At 47.3% G+C, this 16,206-nt stretch overlaps 6 protein-coding genes across 6 annotated transcripts; 3 read left to right on the forward strand and 3 right to left on the reverse strand.

The window, feature by feature from the left end:
• Window positions 1–185: 185 nt before the first annotated feature.
• Window positions 186–2,546, forward strand: BGW36DRAFT_394383 (putative mRNA cleavage factor complex component Pcf11; the record flags this gene model as incomplete). Its single annotated transcript, XM_046217911.1, has 6 exons — window positions 186–353; window positions 522–956; window positions 1,033–1,769; window positions 1,826–2,021; window positions 2,081–2,443; window positions 2,496–2,546. The coding sequence occupies 6 exons, from the start codon at window positions 186–188 to the stop codon at window positions 2,544–2,546; spliced, it is 1,950 nt and encodes a 649-aa protein (XP_046077281.1).
• A 602-nt stretch (window positions 2,547–3,148) lies between these two features.
• On the forward strand, window positions 3,149–4,479 carry BGW36DRAFT_355634 (putative dimeric dihydrodiol dehydrogenase; the record flags this gene model as incomplete). The annotated part of the gene is made up of 4 exons (XM_046213665.1): window positions 3,149–3,179; window positions 3,242–3,262; window positions 3,326–3,847; window positions 3,899–4,479. 4 exons carry the CDS (start codon window positions 3,149–3,151, stop codon window positions 4,477–4,479), a joined length of 1,155 nt encoding a protein of 384 aa, XP_046077282.1.
• Window positions 4,480–4,919: 440 nt separating this feature from the next.
• Window positions 4,920–5,923, reverse strand: BGW36DRAFT_287350 (adenylate kinase 1; the record flags this gene model as incomplete). The annotated part of the gene is made up of 4 exons (XM_046210501.1): window positions 4,920–5,367; window positions 5,423–5,577; window positions 5,648–5,700; window positions 5,764–5,923. 4 exons carry the CDS (start codon window positions 5,921–5,923, stop codon window positions 4,920–4,922), a joined length of 816 nt encoding a protein of 271 aa, XP_046077283.1.
• An 823-nt stretch (window positions 5,924–6,746) lies between these two features.
• Window positions 6,747–7,976, forward strand: BGW36DRAFT_355636 (putative 26S proteasome regulatory particle subunit Rpn8; the record flags this gene model as incomplete). Its single annotated transcript, XM_046213666.1, has 4 exons — window positions 6,747–6,930; window positions 7,002–7,273; window positions 7,326–7,421; window positions 7,476–7,976. 4 exons carry the CDS (start codon window positions 6,747–6,749, stop codon window positions 7,974–7,976), a joined length of 1,053 nt encoding a protein of 350 aa, XP_046077284.1.
• Window positions 7,977–8,091: 115 nt separating this feature from the next.
• Window positions 8,092–8,796, reverse strand: BGW36DRAFT_423788 (uncharacterized protein; the record flags this gene model as incomplete). The annotated part of the gene is made up of 1 exon (XM_046219875.1): window positions 8,092–8,796. The coding sequence occupies one exon, from the start codon at window positions 8,794–8,796 to the stop codon at window positions 8,092–8,094; it is 705 nt and encodes a 234-aa protein (XP_046077285.1).
• A 1,125-nt stretch (window positions 8,797–9,921) lies between these two features.
• BGW36DRAFT_100268 (uncharacterized protein) lies at window positions 9,922–10,826 on the reverse strand. Its single transcript, XM_046209153.1, has 2 exons — window positions 10,688–10,826; window positions 9,922–10,628 (listed from the first exon to the last, which is right to left on the reverse strand). Exon 2 carries the CDS (start codon window positions 10,610–10,612, stop codon window positions 10,130–10,132), a length of 483 nt encoding a protein of 160 aa, XP_046077286.1. The 5' UTR covers window positions 10,613–10,628; window positions 10,688–10,826; the 3' UTR covers window positions 9,922–10,129.
• Window positions 10,827–16,206: the final 5,380 nt, after the last annotated feature.

The following is a 16,206-nucleotide window of genomic DNA, read 5'->3' on the forward strand; positions in this document are numbered from 1 at the left end:
AAGGAGAAAAAGCTCATTTTGAAGAAAACAAAGAGAAAAAAAGGAAGATAAAAAGAATTGTTTGAAAAACGTGGATTACGTTTCCTATCCGGGGAACCTTAGTCTATCTGAGTGGGAGCTTTGTTTCCCCTCTTCCTCATACCTTCCGTCTCACATCCCTCATTATACACACTTATCCTCGCATCATGTCTTCAGGGCTTCCATCGGATGAAGTCGCCGAGGACTACAAAAATTCCCTTGAAGATCTAACAACCAATGACAGGTTCCAGATCAGCAATTTAACTGTCATAGCTAAGGAGAATACAGAACATGCCATGGCTATCTCACGAGTCCTGGAGAATCATATCCGAACGGTAGGTCTTCCTTCTCCACCATGTGGCTTTGCAATTATAGATGTGGGCTTCTGCCTGTTCAAATATTTGTCTCTTTGATCTACACAAGATGGCTTGTCTTTGTCATTACGCTGCCGGCTTTTGTAGTTTTACATTTCGAGGAAGAAGCTCTAATTGTTGCTTTGGTAGACCCCGCCTGCGCAGAAACTTCCAGCCCTCTATGTAGTCGACAGTGTTGTGAAGAATGTAGGAACACCCTACACTTTATTTTTGGGCCGAAATCTCTATCAGACTTTCATGAATGCATATACATTGGTTGATCAGCAAACGAGACGGAAGTTAGATGAGATGCTGAGGACTTGGAAAGAGCCCGTACCTGGTTCTTTAGACCCTCGGCCTGTTTTTCCAACTGAGATCACCAGAGGCATTGAGAACGCGCTCATCAAGGCGCGAACTGCTGCTCTCCAACAACAGCAGCGAAGTCAGCCACCAGATGTCCTTGGTCGCGGACGCGGTACTACAACACCGCCTAGTTGGACACATACTCCAACTCCACCGCAAGCTGCAAATCCTCGATATCCACCTACAGCTAGGACAGGTTCTCCATCTCCCTATGGACCGAATGTAAGTGCTCAAACGCAAGTACGAGCAGTATCTCAATTTTTTTCATGAGGCCAAAAACCGTCTGACAAAATATTAGGGAGAAGCGTATCCAGGCAGACATTCGCACACACCCCAACCATCTCAGGATGTCGACTTGGGCACATTACATCGGGACATTGAAAATCTGATTCTAAGTGCGCGGTCTGACTTCGCTACCAATCCTCTTGACTTTGCAATTCAGGAACGTCTCAAGGCTTTGTTGGACCTTCAAGGAATTTTACAACGTCAGCAACTTCCTCCAGAGCAGCTAAGGCTTGTTCGAGACCGTGTATCAACTCTAGCACCATCGTCAAAGCCCATATTTCAACCAGCACCCAATCTTCCTACCGTCCCTCCTTATACCAATTCTCCTGTCCCACCTCCAACTGTTTCAATTCCGCCTTCACAACCTATTCAACAATCTATGCCTCAGCCAAACTTAGCAGCATTACTTAACCCTGGAACCCTTGCAAATTTGCTCAAAACAACAGCAAATCGCCAACAGCCTACCCCACCACCAGTAGTTTCTGGTCTTCTTTCTCAAGCACAACCTGCCAGCACCCCACAACCTGCATCCGCCACACATGCTCCATCAGAAAACCCTCTTATTGCATCTTTGAGGGCTCGTGGCCTTCTTCCCCCTGTCCCAATAACAGGGACTCCACCTTCAACTACTTCCTTCAATCTCCCTTTTATTGTCCCCGGACAGGTTACATATACTCCTCCAGTTCCCACGCCACAAAACGCTACCGATGTCAATATAAACGTGCATTTAAGTACGGCTTCTATCAAAATGTGAGTAGACCACCGTAAGTGCTTATCATCAGCATAAATCTCATGAAACATTCCAGTCCTCGACCAGTTCTTATCAACAGTCTTTACGATGCGAAGAGTAACAAATGCGGCACTTGTGGCCGCCGCTTCCCCACCACCGATGAAGGAAAGACACAGAAAGCCCGCCATTTAGATTGGCATTTTAAGACAAATCAGCGAATGACTGAGGCTACAAGACGTGGACAGAATAGGAGTTGGTATGTGGATGAAAGGGTACGTCGATAGCCGTTAACCGTTATGAATATATATATATACACTAACAGTTCTAATAGGACTGGATTAAATCGAGAGAGTTCGATGACGACAGCGGCCTTGATGGCAATGGACCTGGCGGTAGTAGCTCAACAGCTGAGGAAGATGCTGCAAAGAAGCAGCCTCAGAAGCAGTGGCTCCGCGCGCCGAATGATGTGACTCTACGCAATGCTCCGTGTCCTATCTGCCAGGAGAAATTCGAGTCAACATGGTCGGAAGATGTACAGGATTGGATTTGGCAAGATGCGATTAAAGTGAACAATCGCGTGTACCACGCCAGTTGCTATGCTGAGGTCACTAAAGAAGCTCCTGCCAGCCGTACCGAGACGTCTTCAGGACGTACCGGCACCCCCGATTCTATTTTGGGGAAGCGAAAGGCTGAGGTAGGTTGCAATTAGGCTTCGATGGTGACGAAGATGCTGACATGGTGTGCAGGACACGGATTCACCTGAGCAAAAAGTGCGGATCAAGACAGAGCCATCATGATCATGTATTCGATTTTTCAATATATTCTAACATATATTCTACTCTGGATGTATTATTTATCTTTACAAGCCTGCATAGCACGTGTTTAGATGTTGCACTTCACAAAATAGCGATTCGACGTATATCACAGATATCATGCCGTTTATGAATGATGTAGTGCATTATTCACAGTTGTCATTCTCCATAGAATAGTGAGGCGATTTAGCATGTGAACAGACTGGCAGATGTGTTTGATACCATCATCGAAGTCTACATTGTATTTCCCCAATGCATATCGCCTGGTAGGACACTTTGCTTGTTCAATGAACATGTTTCTAATCAGTTCAATCAAATTAAAACAATTCGAGAATAATCTCTTTGTTCAGAGACTCAGAGATTAGCCTAAATATAAAGTATGACATAACCCTATCCCCTCCCAACCCTATTTTGCTGCGGGGAAACATCTCAGTTCTTAAAAAACATTAATAATAACACCCCCATTCTATTCCCCTTATCTTTACCATTCAGAAAATCCTTTCCGTTGGTTGTATTATGATTAGAATAGCATTCCCTTTGTTCATCTTTTTCGTCTTACATTGCTGAAGAAAAACGTCATAAATACAATGGCCTACAACGCAAAATGGGGCATTCTTGGTAAGACCTCTCATCCATCCAGAGCAGTCTCGGTGGTGCTAACGTGTAAATCACCAACATAGCCACTGGCGGAATTGCGAAAAGTAAGTTCTTTTGTTTTATTTCTACGGTATATGATAATAGTCTGTGCTGATATTAGTGGATAGCTTTTGTCAAAGATCTGCTCAAAGACTCCAAAGCCCGCGGCGCAGAGGACGTCACTCACACCGTGACGGCCGTCGCTTCATCATCGTCAAAAGCGAGGGCTGAACAGTTCATTACAGAAATCAACATCCCCGGAAACCCAGCTGCATATGGATCGTACCACGAGCTCGTCAACGATCCCAATGTTGATATAATCTACGTAGCTACCCCGCACTCCCATCACTACCAGAACGCAAGACTGGCATTAGAAGCCGGCAAGCACGTACTCTGCGAAAAGGCGTTTACGGTCAATGCCGCACAGGCAAAGATCCTCGTTGACCTGGCTAGGAAGAAAAACCTCTTCTTGATGGAGGCTGTCTGGACCCGATACTTCCCGCTGAGTGTAGAGGTTCGATCTCTCATTCAAAAAGGTGAGATCGGTGAAGTGCTTCGTGTTACGGCGGATAATAGCACTGGTGATCCTGACTGGGATCCTAGTCATCGTATGGTCAATTTGGATCTTGCTGGTGGAGCTCTACTTGACTGTACGCACTCGTTCGATTTTTGTTGTGGCAGGTATACTGATGTATGTCTAGTGGGTATTTATTCTCTCACTTGGGTTTTCCAGACTCTCTATCACACTTTACCGCCCTCTCAGCGTAAGGCCCCATCGTCGATTGCGTCTACCATGGCCAAACATGCCGTCACTGGTGCAGATGAGAGTACGACAATGTTAATTACCTTCCCAACGACAACGCCATCCAATCTTCCCAACCGAACATCTCATGCAGTTGCCATGACATCCCTGACTGTCGACAGCAATCCGGACAAGGAGAACTCCGCACGACCTGCGATTCGCATTCAAGGAACCAAAGGTGAGATCCAGGTTGATGGACCGGCATTCAGGCCACCACGCTACCGGGTGATCCCTAAGAAACAAGGAGATACTCCCGTCAAAATCCGAGAGATTGAGAACCCGTTCCCGGCGAATGGTCACGGTATGTACTGGGAAGCCGATGAGGTTGCTCGATGCGTGCGTGATGGGAAGCTCGAGAGTGAGGGGATGTCGTGGGAGGAGAGTATTGTCATTATGGAGGTGATGGATGAAGTGCGTAAACAGAATGGTCTTGTCTATCCAGAGAAGATTGAGTCGACCGAGTATCCGATCAAACTGTAACTTTTCAGGTTATTTGAGGGGTCTATCTGATAGACAAGTAATTGATGTACTAGTTGAAAGTGAAAATTACATCTAAATCTAAATCTATATTCCTTCGATAAAAGGGGTGCTGTTACGGACTGGCGGGATGTCAAGGTAAGGGACTAAAAAATATGTGAACTCATCTAGAATGGCAGGAAAGTACAGTACATTACTATACAACTAGGAGCGGGTTGAAGTAGAAACCAGGTGAGAGTATTCACTGCCGATACTCCTTCCAGTATTCAACACCAGACCAACAAAGCCAGGCCAAAAAAGCAGTGATATAGAACTTTTCTCCGCATTAGACAGTCATGAGCATATTTGTAACAACGTAGTGGTGTATAATCGCAGAATCTATGCAATCTGCCCACAATAGACTGGGCCACGTACTACCAACAAAAACGTCGCTTTCATAGCGTCTATTTAGACAGGCCGACTTTGCTCAGGATACTTGAGCTCTTTTGACCGTGGAGAACACCAAGCAGGCTCTTCCAGACTTGACCAGGTTCCTGGCTGGCATCGATTCCTTGCCAAATTCCAGTCTTCTTATAGTAGTCGACCACCGGCGATGTCTGGGCGTGATATGTGGCCAATCGCTTCTTGAGAGTATCGGCGTTGTCATCAGAACGTTGAATAAGAGGCTCTCCAGTTACATCATCCTTCATGTCAGCCTTTGGTGGATTGAAGATTTTATGGTATGATCGTCCAGAAGCAGGGTGGACAAGTCGTCCAGTGATACGAGCAACAAGCAATGCATCATCGATCTGTAGTTCAATGGCATGTTGGAGTTTCTGTTGACGGTCAGTAAGCATCTCGTCCAAGCGTTCAGCCTGGGCGACAGTGCGTGGGAAGCCATCAAGAATGAAACTGCCGGGTTGTTAGCTGATCTGACTTGGTATATTTGATAGATGTTAACACTAACCCATTCTTGCATTCCTGGTTGCTTTCGAGCTCGTTCTTGATCATATTAACCATGATCTCATCACTGACTAAGCCGCCTTGATCCATAATCTTCTTTGCCTCCTTACCCAACGCCGTCTTCTTTGCAACCTGGGATCGAAGCATATCGCCGGTAGCCTGGAATAAAAGAGCCGTTAGAGCAGACACAATCTATCAAAAAGGCACAGCATATCCATATCGTTCTTACCAAATGGCACACACAGTATTTATCCTTGATCCGCGGCGCCTGAGTGCCCTTGCCTATAGAGATTGCATGTGAGATTAACAGTGTGAAAAGCGCCGAATAGCATCGTCAGCACGCACCTGCACCAGGAGGTCCCATCAGAATGATGCGGACCTGCTCGGAGACTGATTTCGGCTTGGAGTCATTGAGCAAGCGGCCCTCCAAATCGGCAACGCGCGATTCGAGCTTGTTGATGATGTCCTTGAGACCATCGACGGTCTCTTGGGTGATGGGAGCCATTGCGACTGGGGGAGGGGGAAGAGAGCCGACCAAAGCCAAATGCACTCTCAGAGAAGGCGCAAAGGGGAGATGGACGGGCGGTGGGAGTGGTCGAGGCAGAAAGCTGGCTTGCTCGAGCTCTGTCAGAGGAAGCAAGTAGAAACCAGAAAGACGTTCTGGGCGAGCGGCCGGCAGAACGGCGAAAAACAGGGCGGGAGGCAGGCTCCGCATGCCCGAGCCTCGGGGGCCGGCACTACTACCAGACCAGTACTTACTCTGTAGTATTGCTACTTGCTGTAGGGCTGGCATGTGCAATCGATATTGTCAGATTTGGTTACTAGTACTATTTGGTATTTGGTCCGAAAGACCGAACACGATCATCCAATTCGTCCTTTGTATTAATTAATGTAACCGAGTCAATGTGCTATACTTGAGTAGAGAGCCTACCACAGCTGCCAACAACGATTCTAGCCTATTTACTGTTTGGGATAGACTTTTTATTGCATATACGATCCTCAGTATAGAAGCGTAAATAAAACAACAGTCATGGGCATGGTAACTGCTAACCTATACAAAAGGCTGGCATGGACTGCGCCACAGGTGCCTGAGGCGCCGTGGCCTGCTGTGGCTGTGGCTGTGGCTAGCGCAGGCGGCCGTGGAAACGCAATGAAGCAGCTTACTACTAACTAATTAGTGCAGCAGCTCAAGCTCCATCTGGACATCACTCACTACTACCTGCTGCCACCCATTCTCGCCCACGTCGATAATATACTACATTCCCTGTTCGAGCTCTCGTCTCCTCTGTACGATACTTGCGATACTTCTGCTTTGACATTCCCTCGCAATGCCGGCCACCACGGCAGAGACGCTGTCCCTCGTCACACGCACCGTCTCCGTAGCTCCTCTCGTCCTTCTTTCTGCCGCAGATCACTATGGGCGAACCGCCAAGGGCACTCGAAAGCGGGTGGTGGGAGTCCTCCTGGGTCAAAATGATGGCTCAAACGTGAGGGTGTCGAATAGCTATGCTGGTACGTCAGACTGGACATGATGCATTTGTTGACTTTCTGCGTTGGCGCTATTCCGCTAACTCAAGCTGCAGTCCCCTTTGAGGAAGATGAGAAAGATCCCACGGTGTGGTTCTTGGACCACAATTTCGTCGAGTCGATGAACGACATGTTCAAGAAAATCAATGCGCGAGAGAAACTGGTGGGGTGGTACCACTCAGGCCCGAAGCTGCGAGCCTCCGACTTGGAGATCAACGAGCTATTCAAGCGATACACCCCGAACCCGCTACTTGTGATCATTGATGTGCAGCCCAAGGAAGTCGGTGTTCCGACAGACGCATATTTTGCAGTGGAGGAGATCAAAGATGTAAGACTGGGTCTTGAACGGTGTCTAGAATGCCCGACTAATGCGTCTACAGGACGGCACAACCACGTCGAAGACATTCGTCCATACTCCGTCAATAATCGAGGCTGAGGAAGCAGAAGAAATCGGTGTTGAGCATTTACTCCGCGATGTACGTTCACGACTGTCTACGAAGATTCTCAGATACTGATGAAACAATCTATAGATTCGTGATGTAGCTATTGGTACGCTAAGCAACAGAATCACCGGCCAACTCCAGTCGTTACAGGGGCTGCACCTCCGCCTGCGTGATATCGGACAGTACCTGCAAAAAGTCCTTGATCATGAGCTCCCCGTCAACCACGCTATCCTGGGCAATCTACAGGATATCTTCAACCTCCTTCCTAACATCTCGACGCCGAAATCCGCGAACGAGGCCGGTGAGAAGGGAGATGTCGGACTTGAGAACAACGAGCTCGCGCGCGCCATGAGCATTAAGACAAACGACCAGCTCATGTCTATCTACCTCAGCAGCTTGATCCGCGCGATTACGGCGTTCCATGATTTGATTGAGAATAAGATTCAAAACCGCCAGCAACAAGAGGAAGTAGAAGAGAAACTGGAGGGAAAGAAAGACGAAGAAAGCAGGAAACAAAATGGCACTAGCAACGGGGAACAGAAGGATGAAAAGGAGACAAAGGAGAAGAACAAGAAGAAGGGATCATAAGACACGACTCTACTGTAGTTTACACAGCCGAGCTAGCTTACATAGAGATATCTCGCATACATAATTACATCTCGCATATCAAATCATAACTCGTAGCACTGGTGGTATATTAAAATCACGACGCATACCCAGCACACATACCCGCCAACCCATTCCCATCGCCAACTTGACTCGTGTCAATCCCACCGCCAAACAGATTAGGACACTCAGTCCCTAAAACACAGGCTAGAAGATGCTTGCACACAGGCGGCGCTCCCTTGGCATCCCTTCGAACCAACTTCCCATCAAACCGCCCGCTTCCATCCACCTCCAGTCCAGCACCGTCCTCTATATCATGGGCCGCATCAATATCAGAAAAGGATAGGTTCTGAACCCAACTCAATGCAAACGCAGAACACGAGCAATTCCACGCATCAAGGCGAACTTCGTACATCCTCGTTGTATTAGAAGAGGTTGATGAGATTTTTGACTGAACGAAGAATACCTCGTTACTCCCTTCTATTCCATTGTGCTCGTCTGTTTCAGGGTCTTTCCGGGATTGCTGGTATCGTCGTATTAGTCTTCGATCCAGAATGTCGAGGGCGAGAAGGAGTTCGTTGGGAAATAGGCAGTGGAGGGTGAGCAGTAGGTTTTTGATCTGCAAGTGGGCGGGGTCGGGGAAGGTGGTTAAGTTGGTAGCGTTGGGTCGATGGATTAAGTTGGTTGTGTCGTTATTATTATTTTTGTTGGAGGGGGGTGTGAAAGAGCGTAGTTGTGTAGTGAGAAGTGAGAGGAGGTGAGCTGTGTCTAGGGAAGAGGTGATGTTGTTAGGACTGGTCATTGAAGTTTTATATTGCGTGTTCTAGGTGCAGGTGGTTTGGTTTATGTAGAGTTATGGTCGCCTGACGATGTGGTTGTAGATTTCAGTGTTCTTCAAATATTGTTGGTGTTGAATCGAGGTCAAATGTGATTATATATACCCGAGTTAAACAGAAGAGATAACTTTCTTAGTAAGTAACGGCTTGCATCGAATAAACCAAAACTATACAAATATACTTAGAACGAGCCGACAATAATTACAAACTAACAGCGTATAAAAAAAAAAAAAAAAAAAAAGTCAGACGTAGTGATACATCACTCCTAGTTATCAACACCTCGTCCTCTTTCTATCTGATCTAGATTTCATGGATGCATCCCATCCAGCCTGGCTCTCTGAGAGAACCTTTCTCCTAGGCTTCCTTACCGACGCCGTTATATTTTCTGTCATCTCCTTACTATATGTTTTCGCTTTCCCATGATATGTTACTCCCTTCCTACGATATGTTATCGCCAAGGATTATATCCTTATGTATACATAAAAGACTCATATTGGAGAATTTTAGCAACCAGCTCTGATGTATCCAGATCGGCACCTTCCCTTCCTCGTTTATTTGACAGCTGGTTCATATTCGCCCATATTCGCCCATATTCGCCGGGGCACTGTTTCGCTCGCAGTATTTTCTGTAGCATTTTGTCCTCGTTTACCCCCCTTATTCTGCGATAGATCCATTTTCGTAGGCCCCGGCTCAACCACATTGCCTGAGAGATTGAACAGTGTTTGATACGCTAGAAGGAAGACCTTGCTTTCATCGTCTTGATGATTTGCATTTTGATCGAGCAAGGTAGTCTTATCAGCTACCCCATTAAACATATGCTGGTCATCATGCATCACCCAAATCACACAAAGATGCTCAAAGGCTCCCAAAAAAATGGCCTGCATCTGCACCACTACCGCGGCGTATGATAACTCCGTGTAGCCGACAGAATGTATGCTCAATCTTATGTGGCGACGAAATCGGGTCTTCACAGCTCGAAACCGCCATGAGATCCTCTAGATACCTGAAAGAGCCGTTGGAAATGGGCCGCCTTGATTCATCCAAGCCTGGAGATATTTGAATGGGCAGAATCGGGGGCGCTCTTTTGAGCGGCTTGGAGACCTCGTGATCTGTCACTTTTTTCATAACATACAATCATATTTCTCAGCAGATGCAGTTGTTTCTTTGTATATTTTGAGAGCTTCTCCTAGCGATAAATCGTTAGTGTCTTTATTTGGCATGTTTCCTCGCAAGACCCAGACATTCTCTGGCTATTGTGAACGACGTGAGCATTCCTGGTAGGCCCTTATGTATGCACTTCTAGGGATAAAAGACCCCTGAGCCATTCATCGGTACTAGGGTCATAGCCATTTCATTCCCATTTTGGAGGTTATATTCAGCCCACCAGTTTCTGTTTAAAGTGTCAAGTAAAGCTTGCATATACTTCTGGGTGTCCTGCTGAATATCCCAATCCCAAACACGATCAATTGCCTCTCTCCAGAACCTATCAGTGTCATAGTTGAACGTATGATCACGTATCCTTCCCGGAGCCCAAACCCTTTTTGCGAGATTCCGGAACCTGCAAATCATGCACCCTTTGGCTTTATCTGGACAGTCAGCTATGTGATACTCGTCGATATAGTTCGATAGTACAGGCGTGTGGAAGAGCAGAGTGTAGATTAAATTTCGGTAGCACTTGACACCAGGGAAACCATCGACAGTCGAGTTATCGAGGGGATCTGGATGCGGCTCTAGAAGCTCTGCATGTCTCCGCCCGAAGTCGAGGGCCTTGTCACGTATCATTTGCTATGGTTCATGTCTATAGAGCTTGATATAAGTATGTAGACCGGTTCTGTGTTACTTGTTATGACGAGTTACAATAGCGGGTCGTAGTCAGTATCAGCTCCATTCTGGTCAGCGCCACCATGGTATGTCCTCGTACACGGCGTTTATAGGTTTCAGGCACAAAGAATCGATCCCATATGGCCTTTTGTGAAAGGTCTTTGTAGTTGTAAGTATGCTGAGAATATACGGTACTATTAATAATATTTTAGGGGCTGTGGAAGGAAGGCAGGCACCTGACGATATGACAAAGCACCGAACAAATACTGGTGTTGCTCCTTTCTTACTAAATAGACAAATTACGTTGTCTTCTACAATAGATTAAATGCTATGGAACAGGTACAGATAAGACTGCATTTACATGAAAATGTAGCTGGGCCTGAGGCTATTATGTACCTGGGGACTGTGATACAAAACTCCGAGTCAGGGTTATTTAAGTGCGTACAGTTCACAGACCGTCGACCGTTGCATGTTACATGTGAACAGTAGTACTCATTCGATCGGAGCTTTGAAACAGAACGGCTGGATGCAGTAACCAGCAAGTATGTAGTAGACGACGCCACCGTCCGAGAAGGTTCGAGCTACCATGAGTCAGTCAGGTCTCGACGCATCGGCAATCCACTCATCCCATAAGAGCGCCCATTGATCCAGCGGTTCATCCACATCATGTTGACAGCGGTGCAGACCCCGCAATAAGAGGCCTGAGGATCGGAACAAATGTTAATTAAATATTAAATATGAAAAGGAAGGTTTGTTTCAATGAGAGACTCTGAGAGGTTCCAGAACGTCGCCCCACCGGCCAGGTCGAGTGTTTCAGTTGACGAGAGGTGGAGCGTCCTTTGTCCTTCTCATTATTCAGATTTCATGTCGATGGCATTATGGTTGTTATCGTGGTCGGGTGTCATTATTTGTCCAGCACAGACCGTGTGTCACTGACGCCGTAGCAACAACGGGCCAGGACAAAGTACAGCCTAGACATTGCAAAGATGGCCGGGGTTTGGGCATAAGAAAGGAAAAGAACACGAGCACAGGGTAAACACGGCAAGGCGAAAAAGAAAACGAAAACGAAAGGCAGGGGAAAAGTCGGAGTACAGGTCACGGTCGCAGGGCAGCCCAAGGCCGGCAGGGAATCCTGGAAATAATAGCAGCACAACAGAAGAAGCAGAAGAATAATAATAACAGAATGCTGTATATAGCAGTCAAGGCATAGCGGGAAAAAAGATAGAGGTATGTGCAAACTGTGCAAAACGGGGTTGCAGGTTGGTCCAAGTGGGACAACCAGGGTCTGGTGGCGCCACAGACGGCTGTGATTGGCCATGTTATTGGTAAAATCTCCGAAGTTCCGCCAAGCCCCGCCAGCCGCTGATTGGCTCGCCGCGCTAGCCCTAATAATCAACCATTAATCGACTCTCCGAGTAAGTGTATGGCATATGCCTGCAGGGTCAGTCAGTCAATGGCATTATGCCAACATCTATGCCGTGCCTCACCGCTATCTACAGCTCAGTTCCTCAGTTCCTCTTCCCTGTCGTGGCCACCGTGGCCACCGTGGCTGCCGTCAGTGCTGAGTGAAGCGCCAGGTGCAGGTTACTGCCGATTTCATCCTGGTCCTTGTTTGATACTTACTTACTGTCGTACGTGTATGCTGCACAGTGTACCATCCTAACTAACTAAACGATTAACAGTAACCCGCCAGGTCAGGACCACGCAGGAATTTGCCAGAAACCGCAATTCCTCTCCTCTCCGCATGGCACCTCTCTAATTTCATGCAGCCCGACGACCCCTCAAGTCTCCACCGGATCGTGGCGAGCTGGATGATGGGTGGATGAGTTCGCGGCTGGTCCTTCAAGTCCCGCTTATTTGTTTATCATGTGGGGGTTGTTCTAGACTTTACCCTCGAGCACGCTTATTGGGAAATTATTCGGTCCGCTGGTGGAAAGTGAAGGCGTGGCGTCCGGTGTAATCTGGGTATATTAATGTTAAATGAGGGATGAACCGAAACATTCAGACACGGGATAGCTCTGTTTTCGTGTTGAGACATGAATACTCGCATGATCGAGACTATCATGAACGATGCGGAGTGATGCGGTGCAACGTTGGCCCTAAATTGGTGGATGGGCATACGAGAGGGCTGACCCGCACCGGAAATGAAATGCCCCTCTTGCTCATCAATCCCCGTATACGACGCAACTAGGCTGTGCTGCCTTCTTCTTCACGCGCTGAGCCGATGATGACATAAAACCATGTTCAACCAAAAACATAAAGGACCCTTGCATACATACCCTACTACTAGGTAGAGGGATCGATCAGGCGGTGAGGTCACCGCCTCCCTCCATGCCCGTAGCTCAAAAGCATCGCATCTGTCGTGATCTATCCATCTGCTCGGCCGTCTGCATGCTGCGTGCTCGCTTAAGTTGCCCACTTTGTGATTTACATGTGTGCAATGCATACACCCAGGTGGCTGAGCGATCGACAAACAGCACTCGCCTCTGCATGCGATCGGAGACGGCCGTGCGTTTGTTAGCTGCCGTTGAGCACCGTATTACTATTCCGTATTCCGTGCTGTGTCCACTGTCTACTGCCCAGCTGCATGCAGGATCAGCGAGCCCTCTAATTCTTCACAGAAACCGGGTGTTTTGATGTTGATGTTGATGTTGGGGTGGTTGGATCACACGTAATATTAATCTGATCCTGGGATCCGTCAGCGCTGTCGGACTTGCGTTTCAGAACCACGATCCTTATCAAGCTGATAGACTAATGCCTAAGTTAATGCCAACAATGACCGGTAGCGAACCGCGATTATCCTGGTTCGGAGTCGCAACGAGAGGCCAATGGGCGAGGAAGCGCTGTGTAGTGTGGATGGAGGAATGAATCAAGAGTAGTTACAGTGGGTTGCAGCCCTAGCGAAGCGAGCCGGCCAATGAGGGTGGCGCTGGGCGTTAGCTAAGCATATTGTGGCAACCGCGCCACGCACTTGCCACAGCACACCATCAACTCTGGTATAGGGTGCTCATGACAAGTTGGCTCATATTTGGACTCGACACGGGGGAGTAAAGGTGTAAAAGCAAAGAGTAATACCAAATCGCATGTTATATACGATATAACATAATGTAATAACGATCAGCCGCGATTCACGATAATGTCAGGGAGACTGCTAACGGCAAGTGAAACAGTAGCTCAACGGCTCTTTTCGCGCACGGGCCGGCGACCGGGTTGAAACAGCCACAGCCATTACTAGCGACTCCTAGCTACGACGAGGCGAGGACGTGGTAATATGCGCTATGCCACTCCGGGACCGGCGCAGAGGCGGCGGGTCGGATTGCCCGCTCCGAACTGGTCGCGAACCTTTAGCCCTTTACTTAGCCCTTTGCTTAGCCCTTTACTTAGTGCTATATCCTTCTTTAGTGCTCTTGACCGTTGTACTAGTACTTTAGCCGCCTTAGTGTTCTCGCCTGGCTGCGCATGATCGAATTCTTGTTGATGATCCATGAATCCATATGATAATATGATAAGATGCTAATCTGCTAATCTGCTAATATGAATACCAATCGGCCATCCTCGGTTCTAATTCTGCGCAAACGATAGTTGGGCCATTCTGCTTGTCACTCTATCAGTATGGACTTGATATCGACGCATCATGAATTCTATGCGACCAGCGGCACGCGATCCACAGAGGGGCGGTGGCTGCACTGCGAGCTGGGAATCATAATGGCCGCTTTATTCATTATTTGCCTAGTTATGGGATGTTATTCGTTTGGCGTTGGCTGTTATTAACGCCCAAATTACCCTCATTTCCCAGTTCCCAGGAGCTGCGCGCCAGTGTTTGGTCCAGCATGTGCTTGTGAGCTATCACCTGGAAACACAAGTATCCTGTAATGAAGCGGCTATTAATAAACCATAACACACGAGTTAAGCAGCCAAGTGCAACGGTGTAACAGGCAGCCTGTAACCGTCACTGTCACCGTCCCGTATCAGCGCCCAGCAGTGGGTTGGGCAAACCCGCTCATTTGCCCACAATCTTGAAACTCCCCGGTAATCTATTACGGGTACTACGTACTACTTCGTACTCCGTACTTGGTACTCCTCCTGGATACCTGCTTCATCTTGGATCCTGAAATTGGCTGACGTAACCACTCTGCTCCTGGTGTCAAACACATTCATATTAAGATTAATATAAATTAGTCCTTATGCTATTATTGTTATTATTATTACTACTACTATTACTATTATTACTATTATCGTTATTATTGTTATTTATTATCCAGCTGACCGCCATGCACCCTAATAATTACTATCCCATACGCTGTTATGCTGATCCCGTCAGTGAGGCTAGACACATATGATAGCAGTGATAGGATCTAGAGCTTGCTAGCTGCAGTAGTCGTGATAGAGGGGTTTGACCGCCAGCCTGAGTTTGAGTTTGTTTGGTGGAGGCGCGTCTGCAAGCTGTCTGTAAGTTTACGAGCTGCCTGTACGTGAGCTTGGGCAAATCAGAGGCAAACGCCGAGAGAAGGCCGAAATAATATTATGAACTAATATCATAATAGTAATACAGGGCTTGTATCTTAATCACAGAACGAACTGGCTGGAATTAAGGGAGAAAGACTCACAAATTGGACCAGCTAAATTACTGTTAAGATAATAATATCATAAGATATTCATGCCTGGTCTTAACGGCCCGTCACAGCGACGCCGAACAAGCTTGTATCTGGATTCCTATCCTCACCCACAGTGGAGACGGATTACATGTATGTATCATTGGGTAACCAACGGCCTGCTCGCGACGAGTCTGGTCTGTCGTGGTCTGTACGCTGCCACTGTCAGAGTTGGCTGGCCTGGGCCGTTTTCCTTGTCCCGTTTCTCTGCTCGTCTGCCCTCATATTATGGAATATTATTGTTATTGTTATTAGACTGTCCCGGCACTCCTATTTTCGGTTTCTTGTTTTAAATTTAAATTCTAGGGCTGCTCATTTCCTTCCTTGCTGACCTTGGTTTAGTAAGTTGGTTGGTATTTGAAACCGGGAGAGAAAATAAACTACTGCCAACCCTCTTAGTCTCGATCCCCTCTTTTCTTCTCTCCTCTCCTCTTCCCTTTTTTTCACTTCGACTGTTACATCCTTCTAACTTCTTTTCTACTTTTTACTTCTGTTTGTACTGGTACATACAATTTCGTCGCTGGACGCTCTTGGTCACGCAACACCCGCTCTTCTTGATACGACGACGAATGCTGCTACTACTCGGCTGTGCCTGCCATCACTATTACATTCACTACACTACACTACATTCACAGCTCACTCCGATGTGGCCGGTCCTAATTAGGGGATTTAGTCAATCATTCTAACTTGCACTCGCTACCATTTAAACATATTTCTTTTCTTTCTATCTCCATACATCGCCTATCGGCCCAACGCTGAGTTCGTGACTCCCAAGCAGAGCAATCACTTCAGGCGCATATCAGACAGCAAACGCCGGGAACACGGATCCTGGCATATTGTCTAGCCTAACCGCCAGTATATACCAGTAGACGGTGGCAAATACGTATACCCAAACGGCTCTTG

The sequence above is a fragment of the Talaromyces proteolyticus genome (assembly GCF_021365285.1).
Source record: "Talaromyces proteolyticus strain PMI_201 chromosome Unknown BGW36scaffold_2, whole genome shotgun sequence".
NCBI classification, from domain to species: Eukaryota; Fungi; Ascomycota; class Eurotiomycetes; order Eurotiales; family Trichocomaceae; genus Talaromyces; species Talaromyces proteolyticus.

Bases quoted from the DNA above. Each gene is read 5' to 3' on its own strand.
- BGW36DRAFT_100268 (XM_046209153.1), bottom strand. From the start codon at position 10,612: ATGATACGTGACAAGGCCCTCGACTTCGGGCGGAGACATGCAGAGCTT.